This window comes from Parasteatoda tepidariorum, chromosome 3 (genome assembly GCF_982258835.1).
Source record: "Parasteatoda tepidariorum strain Cologne lab strain chromosome 3, Ptep-v5.0, whole genome shotgun sequence".
NCBI classification, from domain to species: domain Eukaryota; kingdom Metazoa; phylum Arthropoda; class Arachnida; order Araneae; family Theridiidae; genus Parasteatoda; species Parasteatoda tepidariorum.
In genome coordinates, this window is record NC_141757.1 from 118,852,802 (window position 1) to 118,868,571 (window position 15,770).

General features: G+C 28.7%; 1 protein-coding gene across 1 annotated transcript; it reads left to right on the forward strand.

Annotated features, from left to right (window-relative positions):
• Nucleotides 1-3,988: 3,988 nt before the first annotated feature.
• On the forward strand, nt 3,989-15,302 carry LOC107449727 (uncharacterized). Its single transcript, XM_016065355.4, has 6 exons — nt 3,989-4,059; nt 5,247-5,409; nt 7,350-7,445; nt 10,557-10,616; nt 13,608-13,796; nt 14,993-15,302. The coding sequence occupies exons 2-6, from the start codon at nt 5,250-5,252 to the stop codon at nt 15,163-15,165; spliced, it is 678 nt and encodes a 225-aa protein (XP_015920841.3). The 5' UTR covers nt 3,989-4,059; nt 5,247-5,249; the 3' UTR covers nt 15,166-15,302.
• Nucleotides 15,303-15,770: the final 468 nt, after the last annotated feature.

Genomic DNA, 15,770 nt, shown 5'->3' on the forward strand with positions numbered 1-15,770 from the left:
CATATGCGCATTGCATTAAGTATATTACTATATAATTATAAATATTGTACGTACAAACAACGTTTGTGCGTACATTGCGTTTGTGCATGCATAGGAATCGCAAATTGTACGTTCATGCGTGCGTACATTCTATGCACATAAAAATATTTAAACACATGAATACTTACATAAAAAATTTGACTATAGTATACAATCGTAATAACTTGTAATCGTATAGTTTGATTACAAGTAATCACAATTACATGTAATCAAATTACATGTAATCATGATTACATGTAATCATATATTTTGATTACTTGTAATCATAATTACTCGTAATCGTTTCTGTTGTCATTACTTGTAATCGCAATTACTTGGAATCATGATTACAAGTAATTGATTACTGTAATCAAAATTGTAATCATGATTACAGCTGTAATCAAAAATTTTTGAAAGTTGTAATCACGATTACAAGTAATTGATTACTTGTAATCGTGATTACAAGTAATTGATTACTGTAATCAAAATTGTAATCATGATTACAGCTGTAATCAAAATTTTTTGAAAGTTGTAATCACGATTACAAGTAATTGATTACTTGTAATCGTGATTACAAGTAATTGATTACATAGCTGTAATTATCTGTAATCAATTACAGTTGTAATCGATTACTGTAATCAACGGCCAACTCTGCTTACTTAATACTAATAACTGGATTTTTTAAAATTTATTTTTTACGTAACCTATGACAACATTCATATAAAAAACAATTTTTTAAAATTCAAAAAAAAAAAGAAAAAAAAATTGAAAAAGGAAATCATGCAGTTTAGTATTAAAATTGTACGCAAAAATTATTATTATTCAGGTAGTAACGGGCGATCAATGTGTTTTTGCTTTCTTGATCACTCTACGTAATTCTCAAAAACGTTAACGGAAGAAAAAATATGAAAGCAAAGATTTGATATTTAAAAAAACCAAAACGCTATTCTTAAAAATTCTTATTATATTCATATTGCATGCACCTAACAGCCATTTAAATTTCTATACGAATTTCGCAAGATAAAAGAAAACACTTGAGAAGCGGCGCCAATATTTTTTACCATTTCTACTTATTATTTTTATTCAGATGTATTTCATTTGCTAATAGTCTGATTGCTTCATGAAAACCAACCGTTAGAGATAGTCTACAAAGGAAAATTTTCAAAATTGTTCTCATTATCCACACGATTATACATATAAAATGTTTCGATCAGCGAAAGAACAATGAAAAATGAAATCCAAAATTCGTTAATTTTACACCCTTCAAATTTCAATGGCCCACGTGATCTAACCACGTGACATCTAAATAACAATAGTTACCTCAGAACTGAGTTTAAATTCAATTCTTACAAACTCTTTATTTCTGAGCTTTCTGATGGTTCAAGTATTTAGGTAAATAATTTCTTTTTTCTATATTTAAAGTGTAAGAATTTATCGCTACATATTATAAAAAATATAATCTACATATTACAAAAATATAATTATCGTTTTACAGTTTCGCGCGATCTTATTGGACAGAAAAGTCACATGATACTTAACTGAGATATCTTCTATTTTAATCCGCATATAATTAAAAGTTATAATAGTAAAATAAACTTGCAAATTTTTTAAAGAGCCCTTATTTATCGGTGTTTAATAGTGATATTTATATTATCCTCTGCTACTACGACATTTTAATTTTAATTATAATTCGAAATGAAGGGCTTAAAACTAAAACGGTGTTCCTTTATTACCTCTTTAAAGTTGTTAAATAAGAAAGACGATTTTTAAATTTATATTTCATGTAAAACTGTAATCGGTCAAGTTAAAGTTGAGAGAACTTATTTCAAATTATATTCATTATAATAAAGTTTTAAGAACTTTACTTTGAAACAAGTTATTTATGTATTTTTGGTATTAATAACCAATAGTTAGATTGTTTTAATTATTTGTCGAAAATAAAATTAAGCCCCTAGAATTCATTTGACAAACTTTACTAAAATAATTTTTTATGATGTTAATAAAAACTCATATATTTAATTAATTTTATTTAATTGTTTTCTCCTTCACATTACACATATAATCAATAAAAAATAAAAGTTTTTACTATTGGTTGATATTTTCTAGTTACATTGTAATTTTATTTAAATTTTAGTGTTTTGCTTTTTTAATTTCTTTCTTATAGTTTTCCATCTTTAGTTTATGTACATTTCATTGATTTTTTTTCTATACACGGTAACTGTTTGGGATTTAGCTCCCGATAATGTTTTTAAGTTGTGATTTGTATCTTGACGTTTCGAAAAGAACGGTCTTCTTTTCAAAACCAATACAAATAAAATACTATAAATATTCACCATTTTGCTTACCTAAATATTAAGCTTATTCATTTGCAATTTTTCAAGAAGGAGGAATTTTCAGAAAGATTAGGACTACCTTTTCTCTCTTTTTAATATACAATGTGAATACGAGTGAATAAAATTATGGCTCATTAGGCTGTGAATTTGCATAAAATTATGACTTAAAGTGTACCGAACCGATTTCAGACCGTCATGTTGAACCAGTTGAACGTTAAACTAATTTCTCTGAGAATATATTTTAAAGTTTTAAAGCGAGCTATTTGAATAATATTTCAATACGGTGTTAAACTAAACCATTTTTCCATTCAAGTGCAACTTAATACTATTGTATTAGTTGTAGTATTAGTTAGTTCAAGATAGTTTCATTGGCACTATATTGTTCAAAACAAATTTTTGCGTAATGATTTGCCGAAAATTTGATTGAAAATTTGAAATTTGATAAATAGACAATTTTTAATGAACTCAGCTTAAACTTAAAACTAAAAGTAAATTGCTTTTTTTGCGTCTAAAAAATCTTACAGTTAATAGAAAAATAGTTCGGATTTTAAGATGAAGATATACATTTTTATTATTAAGCCATGAGGATATTTAAAATTTCATTCTGTCTTCGAAATTGTGGTGTTTTCCTATTTTAATTATTTTTCTTTTTTAGAACTAATATTTATTACTCAAATTCAAAATATAGATAATATATTTTAAGATAATATATTTTTAGATAACATGAATTTGTTGCACAATGATTTCAAAAATTTGGGAATCGAACTTAATATGATAATTTTTATATATTTAGAGCTCCTCTCCCTTATTATATATAAAAGATATATATATATATATATTTAGAATCGTCATCAGAAATGAGGTCAAACAATAATGCACCTTAGGGGTGACAAATTACTATTTAAACGGAAAACAAAAACCCTACCAAAGCCTAATGAATCTCTACTGAGGACAGAGAACATCTGTTTGATTAATGGTAGAAGCAGAGAGGAAGGCGATTGTTGGAAACACATCTAAGTTTCTTTTGCTGGTTTTAATGTTTTACATTCAGTTTCCTTCACTTATGATTTCAGAGATTTTAGAAGCATTTTGCTACTTTATGTCGCTTGAATATTACTTTGCGACTTCAAATTAAAAAAAAAAAACTTAATGTATTAATAAAGATAATATTTTAACAAAAAATTTTTTTTCCCAAAAATATTTAGATTTTTTTTTATTTAGTTATTTTTTCTTACAAAACATAAATCTTTTTAAAATATCGGACGTTATCTAAAAATTTTTTTAGGTGCCATGGTTGACAGGGCTTGTAGACCTCTGCCATGAACTCATACTTTTATTTAAATATTATAAAGCCAGACGAATGGTACACGCAGCTTTCCAAATATTCTAACGAATGAACAGATTTGCCAAAAAAAACAACAAAAACAATTAAAAAGTTTATTTTTGTTGAGGAGCATCAACAAAAAAATATATTGAAACACAATATGAATTCTTTGAGATACCTTTATATTGATGACTTTCCAATGAGTCATGAGGTATCCTCTGTAACAAAAAAAGGAAGAAAAAAAATCTATTCTCTTTTATTTTTTCTTGGAAAAAAAAGGAGATACTTTTAGAGCGATATATAAATTTTTTTTTTTTAAAATCAGAAATACTGAATAACGTTGTTTTATCAGGATTCTAGTTGCATAGACTACATGGTTAAAAGGTAAACACAGTTCATTTGCTTAAAATATGCTAATTAATATGGTGAAAAGAATGAACACATATAAGAACCATACACTAAGTGTTATAACTCTTCTTATAATTGTAAAGAGAATACTATTTGGTTAGCAATTAAGTTCTTACTGTTTTGTTTTACCGGAATCTATGTTTTCGAGCTCATTTATGTCAATTTTCAGGTATTAAATTGGAATTTCAAATTAAGAAAAATGAGCATTTTCCTTATTCTTGCTCTTGGTTATGATTCTGAGGCCGCAAAAGCTGCTCGTGACATTTGTGCTGCGTATGGAAAGGATGCCATAGCTGAGAAAACCGATCATAAGTGGTAATTTCAAGTTTAAAAATGGAAATTAAAATCTCAAACGCGTTTCTCGTTCTAGTCGCTCAGTTGAGTTCGATGAAAAATGAATAAATAAACTTTTGTGTCAAAATTCGAGCCAAACGACAATGGATATGGCAAAGAAAATTGAATGCTTTTTAAACTTCTAAAAAATTAAAAAAAAAAAGAAATAGCGGAAACTTAATTGTTAATATAATATTAAAATTAATTATTGTTTAATATATTTCGGCTAGATTTTCATTGATAATTATTAAAAAGCGAGAAAATTTAATAACACATTTACAGCTCTATATTAAAGCCAAAAGGAGTCACAAAGCTAAAAGAAGGCAATTGGAGTAACAGAAATTCCCAGGAAGTAATGTTTTTATGTTCATTTCAAAAAGTTTGGTTGTGATATTTTGATAAGCATTAAAATTTTGCATTATGTTTCCAAGTTATTTCTTGTCGTCCCATTACAATAATTTTTTAACAGTACATCTGAAGTAATATGTGACCCTATGTAATTGCCCATATCATATATGCCCTATATTATGTCCTATATATGCCCAAGTTATTTTTTTTGTTATCATATTGCAATGATTTTTGTTTAACGGTATATGGAAAGTGATCTATGGCCTTATATTAGATCCTATATAATCCTCTAATCTATAATCTCTTATAAGTGTTAAGTTATTACTTGTCGTCCCAATATAATAATTTTTGTTTAAAAGTCTATGTAAAATGATCTGCGGTTCAAACGGAATAATAGCCTGCATAATATGTGACCCATTATATAATGTCTTATGCGTGTTCAAGTCATTACTTGTCCTATTATAATCATTTTTGTTAAGCAGTGAATGGAAAGTGTTCCAGATAGAGAGAGCGTTGCAACGCAAACTGCTCCAGAAGATGAATCGTGTCCAGCCGAAACTAGAAAGAAATCAAACGTTACCTTCGGAGGTGTGGAGGAAATAAGGCTCTCCCTAAATAGGCTACACGAGACGATACCTTCTGACGGTAAGTTTATACAATTTAAATCATATTTAATGGAAGAAATGTTTGGTGACATCACCAAAGTTGGGCAATTTGGAATGCATCGAAACATCGGAAAAAAGTTTCAAAATATTTTTTTGATCTATAAAACTATTATTACTAACTAAATTATTGATCTGAACTAATTCGGAATAAAGTATTGATCTATAAGATGATTCAAAATAGAAATGACAGAGCAGGTATATAAAAATAAATAAATAAATCATCACATAGGAACTCATAGGTCGCAAATACTATATGAAGTTTCTAAAGGGCGCTGCAACTTATACATGTTATGCAAAGACTTTCGAATAAATTGGAACTCCAGGAATTCTTAAAAAATATCTTTTGCTACTAAAAACAGGCTTATTTAAAAACTTGGCAGAATAAACTACTGCTTTATTGGATGATCAAAAATAAAACGACAGAGAAAACATGTCAAAATATCCAGCAATGGAAAGGATAATGCTTTGTGCTGTGTAGGCTAAAGCAAAAAACAACGAGAATAAAGCTCAAATAAAAATGCATAAATTGACATACTATAGTTTTATTTCTATTAAAAAACTTTCTTAAATGTCTAGACATAAAATAAAAATATTAATATATTTCGCGACGTTTAGACTCCGTGGAAAGTTCTTGTTAATAGAACAGAAACTATAGTATGTCAATTTATGTATATTTTCATTCGTACTTTATTCACGTTGTTTTTTGCTTTAGCCTACACAGCACAAAGCATTATACTTTCCATTGCTGGATATTTTGACATGTTTTCACAGTCGTTTTATTTTTGATCATCCAATAAAGCAGTAGTTTATTCTGCCAAGTTTTTAAATAAGCCTGTTTTTAGTAGCAAAAGATATTTTTATATAAAAATATCTTTTACGATTAAACACAAGATATTCGTATAAAGACTGAAGAATGCGTCTGAGTACAAGGAACTCTTAAAAAATATCGTTTGCTCTTAAAAACAGGCTTGTTTAAAAATTTGGTAGAATAAATGAATGCTCTACTAGACGATCCAAACTAAAACGACCGAGCAAACATATAAAAATATTTGTTACTGTTAAACACTTAAAGGAGTCGTAAGTTATACATATTATTACATTTATCGAATAAATCGGAATATCAGGAGTTCTGACAGAATATTCGTTTACCATTAAAAACAGAAATTTTTTTTAAAAACAACGTATAAAAATTATTCTTTGTAGTTATATTTTTAGAATATTTCCTCACGTGTTACACGTTTACTGTCATGGTAAATACTAAAAGTTTTCACCAAACTGTAAAAAATATTCCATAAGTATTCCAGTATGGCATCTGATGTGGCCATAACATTAAGCATCTTTCATTATAGTATTTATCCTAAGTGTGCAACATGCGTTGAAATATAGTAAGAATAGTATGATAAGGAATAATCTTGTTCAAGTCATTTGCAGCCATACCGGATAGCATTTGAGACTTAATGTTCTTATGAGATTTTTTTAAATTCTTTTTATTCGCTCGATCTGTCGTTTAATTTTTGGTATGGTTTATTGAATCACTTTGCAAATTTAAAGCAGGTCACGATATGTTTTTAAATCTAAAAATATGAGTGTTTAGAAAATATAACTTAATTTCTGCTATCAAACTCTGAAATTTCCGCACAGTTCTAAATAATATTACGTTAATTAAAAAAAAAAAAGGTTATGAAAAGAATAATCCCAAGAAACTTAAGCGGGAAGATGTACTTGTCAGCGAAAAAAAACTTTATAGATTCGGAAACTACAGTGGAAACTTTTTTCACCCCAGTTTTTGAAGTTAAAGAAGCCATTTCTAAAGCTATTAAAATTTTTAAATTGACAAGTAAAAAAGGACCTATTCAATATTTTCACATGCACTATTTCCTAATTTCTAGTTTGATATTTGATTCATTAATTTCATTTCAGATGTCTTATCTACAGTACAGAAATTGGATTTGAAGAAATTGAAGTCAAATTTTTGGACTTATGTTCCATTTGCGATATCCGAAGCCGATTATGAAGGTATTTCTCTTACTGTTATCATGATATTCGAGTTGTATTAAGCATGAAAAACGAATCTGCTTCATATGAATACCGGCTATGTTTCATAAATGCCGCTATTCGAATGATGATAGTCTGAAACAAAAGTTTAGGTACACATAAAATGTTTTTACAAATTCAAAAATAATGTATATTTTTTTCAAATAATTTCATTTAATGTGTTATAAATTGATGGAAAAAAATACCACTGAAAACGAAATTAGTAGATAAGAAATTAAAGCCGAAAATTTTTAAATACGGTGAATTCGCGATAACTCGAATCTCATAGGACTGACGAAAAACTTCGACATATCGGAAGTTCGACTTACCGTTAGTTTCGGTTTTGAACTTTCAAAATATTGTCGGATTATTTAATTAATGCTTATTAATCATTTTTCTGACAAGCCATTTACGATAAGACTGTTTGAAGCACTTTATGATACCCTGGTCAATCGGTTGCAACTTTGCTGTTGTGTTTGACGGGAGAAACTGCAAGTTTACTGCCTTCAAATTTTCTTTTTTTTAGCGAAGAATTTCCGATCCAATTTTGTTACATAGTCTTCAAATAAAACTGATGCCATCCAAAACTTTTTGTTAGACTTGTAATCCAAAGGATGCGTTTTTACATTCTCGAAACATCGGGGATTTCGGTTTTTTCCGATAACAAGTAAGGGCAATTTCTCTGTCCCAGACGCATTTCCTCCAACTAGGACAGTCAAACGTTCCTTGCTCATTTTACCCGAGCAGTTTTCATCCTTAAACATCATAGTCCTATTTGGAAGACATTTAAAAAATAAACCTATTTCATCAATATTGAAAACATCATTTTAACTGTATCCTTGAAGTAAATTTGGTAACGTTTCATTTAACCATTGTTCACATACTTCAAGAGGGACAGCTTTATCTTCTCCATGAAGAGTGCGAAAGACATTGTGTGTGTGTTGCAAAGGAAAGGGCAAGATATCAGCTCCTAGGTTTTTTTTTCTTGCTTTAAAAGATCCAAAAAAAGTCGAGTTAAAGGGAGTAAAATTCGAGTAATCGAGAATAATTAACATGAAATGGAAGATAAAAGGGTCGGGACCTCATAAAAAAATCGAGTTATAGTAATATTCGAGTTATCGTACTTCGAGTTATAGCGAATTGACTATAAGAATACATTTTTTTACCAGTAACACAAGAGACAATATTTAACGAGAGAAAATAAAATGCAAAATTTTAATAATTGATTTGATAAAATATGTTTTCAATCATATGGAACGAACTGTTTTTCACAAACAGGGCAAGATTTAGCACATTTTCTTTAGTCGATAATCAACTATATTGTTTTAATGTATTCTTTCGATTGCAAAACTGATAAGAACAGCTTTCCCTAGGGCTCGTAATGGAAAACCCAAAGCCTCTCCTATAAATTTAGACCAGGACTCAGTGGGAACAGTTTAAAAATGTTATAATTTTAGCTTTAAGCCATTGTTTCATAGACTTCAATTTATGGATAATTACTTGATTATCTTAATTAGATAGTCCAAAGGTTTAATTAAATGAACATTTTGTTCTTAAAAGGAACATCACATTTTTGATTGAAAAATATACTTTATTTAACACATTGCGAAAGACGTCCTGCTGTTCATGTCATATCATTCGTTCTGCTCTAGGGTTACATCATTTTTATTTCGGTTTGGCTATAATTTCATTCACCATAGATTTATGTATGCTGGCATTGTCTTGTTGGAAAACCCACTTCGATCCACTAAATCTATCTCTGAAATATAGTAAATGACTACCTAGTATATTTTTATAGTCAGTTGAGTTTCCACAATCACTTAAAAATGCTAAATTGGTTTAGCCATATAATCCAAAAAGCAAGTATACAAACCTCCACGTTGCACCATGTTGTCTGGTACATCATTTCGACTATTTCTTAGGTTCTATCAAAAATAACTATTGCCATCTAAAACACCTAAATAACACAGTTTTTTTTGCCTCCAAACAATACATCAATTCATTTGCAGCCGAATTACAAGTATTTGCGGACTCAATTTATTCTCACTTGTTTATAGTGCAGTTAAAGACAAAGAATTCGAACTTTCTTGCGCCTTTTTCGGCATTCGGTTTCATGAGTTTGTCTACAAATGTGATCTATTGAAACAATGTGGCCTCCTTGATTTTTGATATCATTTTTTGAATGATTTTGGTTAGAAACTGAATCTGCTTTTGAATTATTCTATTTAGTCTATGAATCGTTTTTCGCGGTCTTCTTTCACATCTTAAAAATGGTTTGTAAATTTATACATTGATCTTAAACTCTGCTTAATATCTCGCTTTGAACAAATTATTTAATAAATCGATATATTTTGAAATTTTAACCACTAAATTCCAAAATTTTTTTCTTGCGTGAACTGCTTTGATCTGGGTATTGTGAATAAAACTTAAAAGTAATCCCACAAGGATTCATTATGTCAACCAAAAATTTAATAATTTTCTAACTTGTCACTATTTATTGAAAATCTGAGTTAATCTGCGTTTAGCTCTTGTGTTTAAAATTTCGGCGCTGGTAAAATTTGACTTGTTTTTAGTTTCAAAGCGCTTACAGGGGCTTTAGAGGCTTTTCTTTTGCTTTGAATATTCTCAAATCAGTTCAATACATTTACAGTAAAATATCTGAGAAAAAATATGTATTACTATTCTGAAATTGATAGAAGAATTCCAAGCGTGCCTGAACTTTTGAGAAGCACTGCAGTAAATTAGGACAATTAAATTGAAATAAAAATTTCGGAAAGCAGAAAATTACATTATTTATTTGTTTGTTATCATTATTTTTATTTATTTCTTTACAAGTTAATGTACTGATAGATAGAAACATGTTGGAACGTTTATCCTATTACTTGGCCTAAAACGCGGTACCTGTTTCTGAGTGATTCCATTCAGTTAGGTAGCATTTTCGCTGAAAAAAATAAAACTTTTTAAAAATGGTTCTTGAAATAACAGGATTAACAATTAGTATGAAGTTTAAGGAATGTCGATCTGGTAACTAGTATATTGTACTGGTATTCAACTGCATGAGTTAATGGGATCGTTTTTCTGTTTCATTTCCAGCTAGTTCTATGTTTCTGAATGTTGTGTCGTTTATGCTTCATATCATTTTGTTGACATATGGTGAGTTATTATTGCACTGTTGCTATTCATATTTTTTCATAAATTGCATGTATCAGTTTAAAAAAATAGATTACATTAAACATGGGAAAATGAAAGTGTATTTTTTTTTTAACTAATACTTATCTCATTATTCACTCGAGCAAAATATTAGATTTATTAGTCAAAGTGTTAAATCATCAGATAATATTAAGCAATTAGCCAGAGCGTTAGATAAGACATATTTAAAACAATGTATTTATAATATTCTTTATTTATTAGTGGACTCTTTCGCTTTCTTGCGTCCTTCACTAATTCACACGATTGCTTTAGTTTCTTTCTTTCAATTTTTTTTATTTTTGTTTATTGCCGATAAACGGATTGTCATATCAACGGATCCCTTTTGGTTAAAGTATAAACTCAATACCCAATAATTTCATCATGTTACCATAACAATTTTATCAGAAAATTTGATTTTTAAACTTGTATTTAATTTTTGGATACTATAAAAACTCGTAAATTATATTTTTCGTAAAAAGGAATTTGGTAGTAGGGCGAGAAGTTTATAGCTATAGTTTTAAAGTTTTGTTACTAATTATTTTAATTGGATAGTGCAAAAAAAAGGGAAAAAAATGAAACACAGAGAATAATTTTTGATCCATTGATTGTACAAGGACTCAAAATGAACAGTTTAAAGGGAGCATTTAAAACATGCATATATTAGTGCAGGCAATATTTTAATTTACAAAATCAGACACAAAAACGTACTTTTACAGAACAAACATGCCTTTTTTTTAATGATTCGGATTCCTTACCTTTAAAATATGAGGATTGGCCTCAATCTGAGAAATATGGGCCTAATAGTTTCGAATACTTTTTGAGTTTTTCGCTCGAGATAGCTTTTTAATCGAATTGAAAATTATTTTTCACAATTATAAAATTCTTTTATCCAAAGACAAATCCATCCCAAAAAAATTTAATAATTGTTTCGTATTTTCTGTAATTTTACTTAATAATAATAGAAAAAAATTTAAATTGTAAGATATACAAATTTTTAGATCATTAAGAATGCAGTTTTATTTGAACAAGGTAGATCGAATAATTCCTGAGAAATCAAATTTCAAAAATACAATTCTCGTGAAATTCGATTTCTCAGAACTATTCGTCCAATTTCGTTCCATAAAGATTTAAAACACTTACTAACCTTCCCTAATTGGGACGATTTGTTTTGGATGACGCAAACTTTTTCTGTTAATTGAGTGAGAAATATTAAAAGGAAGAGGCGTTTTAAAGAGACATTTTTACTTATTTCTGTTAACAATACGGAAAAGTAAAAATGAACATCATTTCACTTTAATTCCTTCATGCAATTTTAAATCTTTATGTAGATAAAGCTAACTTGTGAGGGGGGGGGCAACGGTCAAGTTGTCATCGTCCTCCTTATAAAATATAAACTCTACTACTTTCAGTAAACCTGCTGCACATTTCAAAGGGGAAAAAAATGCTCAGTTGACTACACATCTACCACGCCGTTAATTTTTTCTCTTGACATCACAAATCAAACTTTAGAATTATAAATGACACAAAAAATTGCTATTCCACTTTATTTTATTAATATTAAATACGGCAAGCACGTTATACTGACAATTCCGTATGTTATTGTAGTTAATAAAATCAAGGGGCAATAAATAAATAAAACTAAACGGTGAATTGGAGGGGGAGCTTGGTATTCAAGCACTTCCATAAGTTTATCGGAAATAGGGCTAAATTAACTATTCATACCCTATTATAAATTAATCAGAAGTTCTTTATCTAGTTTTATTATTACCTATTGATTACTAAATTAGCTTTTAATACATTATTATGAACAAGCGGTCATAACTACTTTTTATTAGAAAATATTGTTGCTTGTTACTGTGACTAACTGTAATCATGATTACAAGTATTTTATTACTATCGATTTTTTATTAGTAGTTAATTGCAGGTATAATAAATTACAGTATTTTGCACACTTTTTTTGTTTAAAAGTATTTTATTCATTATTTAGGAAGATTTTGCATAATTATTCATTATTCATGATTCCGAATGACGAATGAACAATATTGTATAGTAAACTATTGTATAGTACTATTATAACACTACTGGTGGGCTGCGCCCCCTGCTCGCTAACGCTCACCTACCGCCCAAAATTGTTACGCAATCTTATATGGTTTGCTTTGCAAACCAAGCTCGCTTCGCTCGCTACTAACTTATGTACATTGCAAATGCACAAAATTCTAAGAATTCAAAACAATCATTCAAATTCATAAAAAAACTTTTTTTTAAAAAAAATTGCATCTTTTTAGTAAATACTAAGTCATTAAAATAAATTTGAATTCAAATAAATGACATGTAATTCGTTAAACCTATTAGAAATGTGCTATAGTATAATTCGTGATATAAATCAAAAATCGTCAAATAAATTCGTGATATATAAATTCGTGAAAAAAAGCGCGCTTTCGACAAAATACTAAAATAGAGATCTATCGACTAAGACTACTCACTTCTGCCTAGCTTAATAGTATGAGATTGCCGCTGCTGATGCTCTCTGGTTATTTCAGTTTCCGTTTTTAAAAGCGCTATATGTTGAGCCACCCAGCTAGATTTGGCATGCGACATTTTTAGCGGCAATCATTGGTCGATTCGCCGTGAAAGAGAAATAGTAACGTAAGCAAAGCAAAGCAAACGTTGCCACCGGCGGAAAAGAAATACAGCCAAAATTTGAGAGCCACGTAAGAGAATTATATATATTAGATTAATCTAAAGTCCTTAATATAGTTTATTTATTTAAACTGCTTATTTGCACCACATTAAATTTGAAAGTTGAAAAGAAGTCAAATATATATTAAAACACACATCCTTGAGTCTTCCATATATCATGGCAGGCAAAAATGACTTAACTTTTACTCCTACTTCATAATTTCTCATTTTCTTAATTTATTACTATACTTTAATCAAATCGTTTTTTTTTTCCAGGTTCAAGTTACGCATTCTACTGCAGAATCTATGCAATGGTTACAATATGTATGTTGGAGACAGGATTCGTCGGTTGTGCCACCAGTCTAACTATTATGGTTCACTTAAAGTTCAAACATAAACGCTCGGAATATTTGAACTCAAGTCTTCGATCTATCAAGCTTGTCCTCTTCGCAAACTATATATTAGGTTTAAGTTAATCTAGATAATTCTCTTATGCTAAACTCTCTATCTTTTGGTAACTCTGCATAGTTATTATTCCTTTTTATTAAATTCTCTTAAGTATAATAATTTTAGCAGTGTTAAAAAAAATCAGTTATACGCTAATTATTTATTTAATTTCATTTTGTTAGTCGACGTTTGGTAGTTATATTAAGTAATAATTTAACTCGTGTTGAATACCTAGATATTCGCTTATTTATTTATAATGATTTTGCATTTTTATAGAAATAAAAATTTAGTAATTCATTTTTGAACCTTTTTAAAATAGTCTTTTACTTAATTCCTATAGTAAGTTTAAACATTCAAAACTATTTTAGATTTTGTGGGAAAAGGCAATTAGACAATGCCAACCTTCATCTATCAAAAGATACCTCGAGATTCTAATAAGTTAGCATGTCTTATATACTAGTGAATTGATGTTTAATAATTGTAGTGGTAGTTAAGCCACAATATTTTCCCTCCCGAATTTTATCTGGGATAAAATTTGATGAACGGATACCACTCGTTTCTGTATTTGTGAAAGCCCGGGAGAGCTGGATTAAGGTCACCGGGTTTTCAGCTTTGACCACGAGAGCTGTATTAAGTTCATGGTTATGCGTGTGGTCACTCCTGTGTTGCTATTAGCAGTCTAGTGTATACAGAAACCAGTTGTGTGTAAATGAGACTGAGAAGCAACAGCGTGAGGAGGACGATGACGCGGTCACAATTAGCAAGCCAACTATTCAATGTGGACCATCCATCAAAGTAGACGTGATATGATCACGTCCAGGTCACCAATGTGGGGAAAGACATAATTGACAATGCCAACCTTCATCTATCAAAAGTTACTTCGAGATTGAATCAAGTTAGCATGTCTTATATACAAGTGAATTGATGTTTAGTAATCGTAGTGGTAGTTACGCCACAATTTTTCACATTTTTGCTAATGTCTTTTTCTATGTGTTGACTGATAGTGACTTGTTAATTATTATGTTACTGTTTTAAATCTCGGTGAAATAATGCGCACCGTAATAATAAAATTTAATAAAGCTAGTTTCATAGATTTTAGAGATTAATATACCAATCTTAAAGTTTTTTCATATCTTTGAAATTTTATCATATTTTCATTAATTTCTTCTTATTCATATACTTTTAAATAATTGATTCATTTGTATAATTTTCAGGTCTCGTTAATTTATATTCCAAGTGGAATGAAAATATATTCGATCCTCGTCGCCAAAGTTCGTGTGAATATGACTTGTTCTGGCGAGCTTTCATCATACTGCACACAATCACGATTCTCCACAGTTTCGTTATTATTAGTATCCTGGCAGCCATTATCTATTATTTCTTTTAATAGTCAATTTTGTCAAAAGTTTTATTGAAAAAAGAATGGATGTTCATTTCATTGTGAGGAATATATATATACATAATATCATATATTTTTTTTAAGAATAATTTCTTTGTACAGCATTTTTATTTTTGAAAAATAAATAAATAAATTAAAAATCAACAGTATGTCCATTTTTAACACAGCAATTGCAACACGCTTCTCATTGTTTTTATTTAAAACTTTATTCTAAATCATTTAACTTAGATAATTTAGAAAATTTAGAATCTTAAGATAATTTAGAAAAAAGTTTTTTAATTTTATCTAAACAAAAGCCTAATTTTTTCTTATGCACAGGTAACACGATACTTAATCAACCAATATTCAGAAGAAGTAATATGGAAAATTTAAGGAAAAAGAAATAAAAAAAAAACTATTGTAACTTTCGATTTAGATGTAACTACAAATACTGTATGTTTAGAAATGATTTAATTTTTTTAAAAAAATTTTTGATGACAAATAAGATTTACAATAAATGGTACATGAAATAATTATAAAATTTCTCTCGTGTACTTAGAAAAAATTCTTGAGCAGGTCATTTTTTTTGTTGACAATTTTCTTTACATGAAACA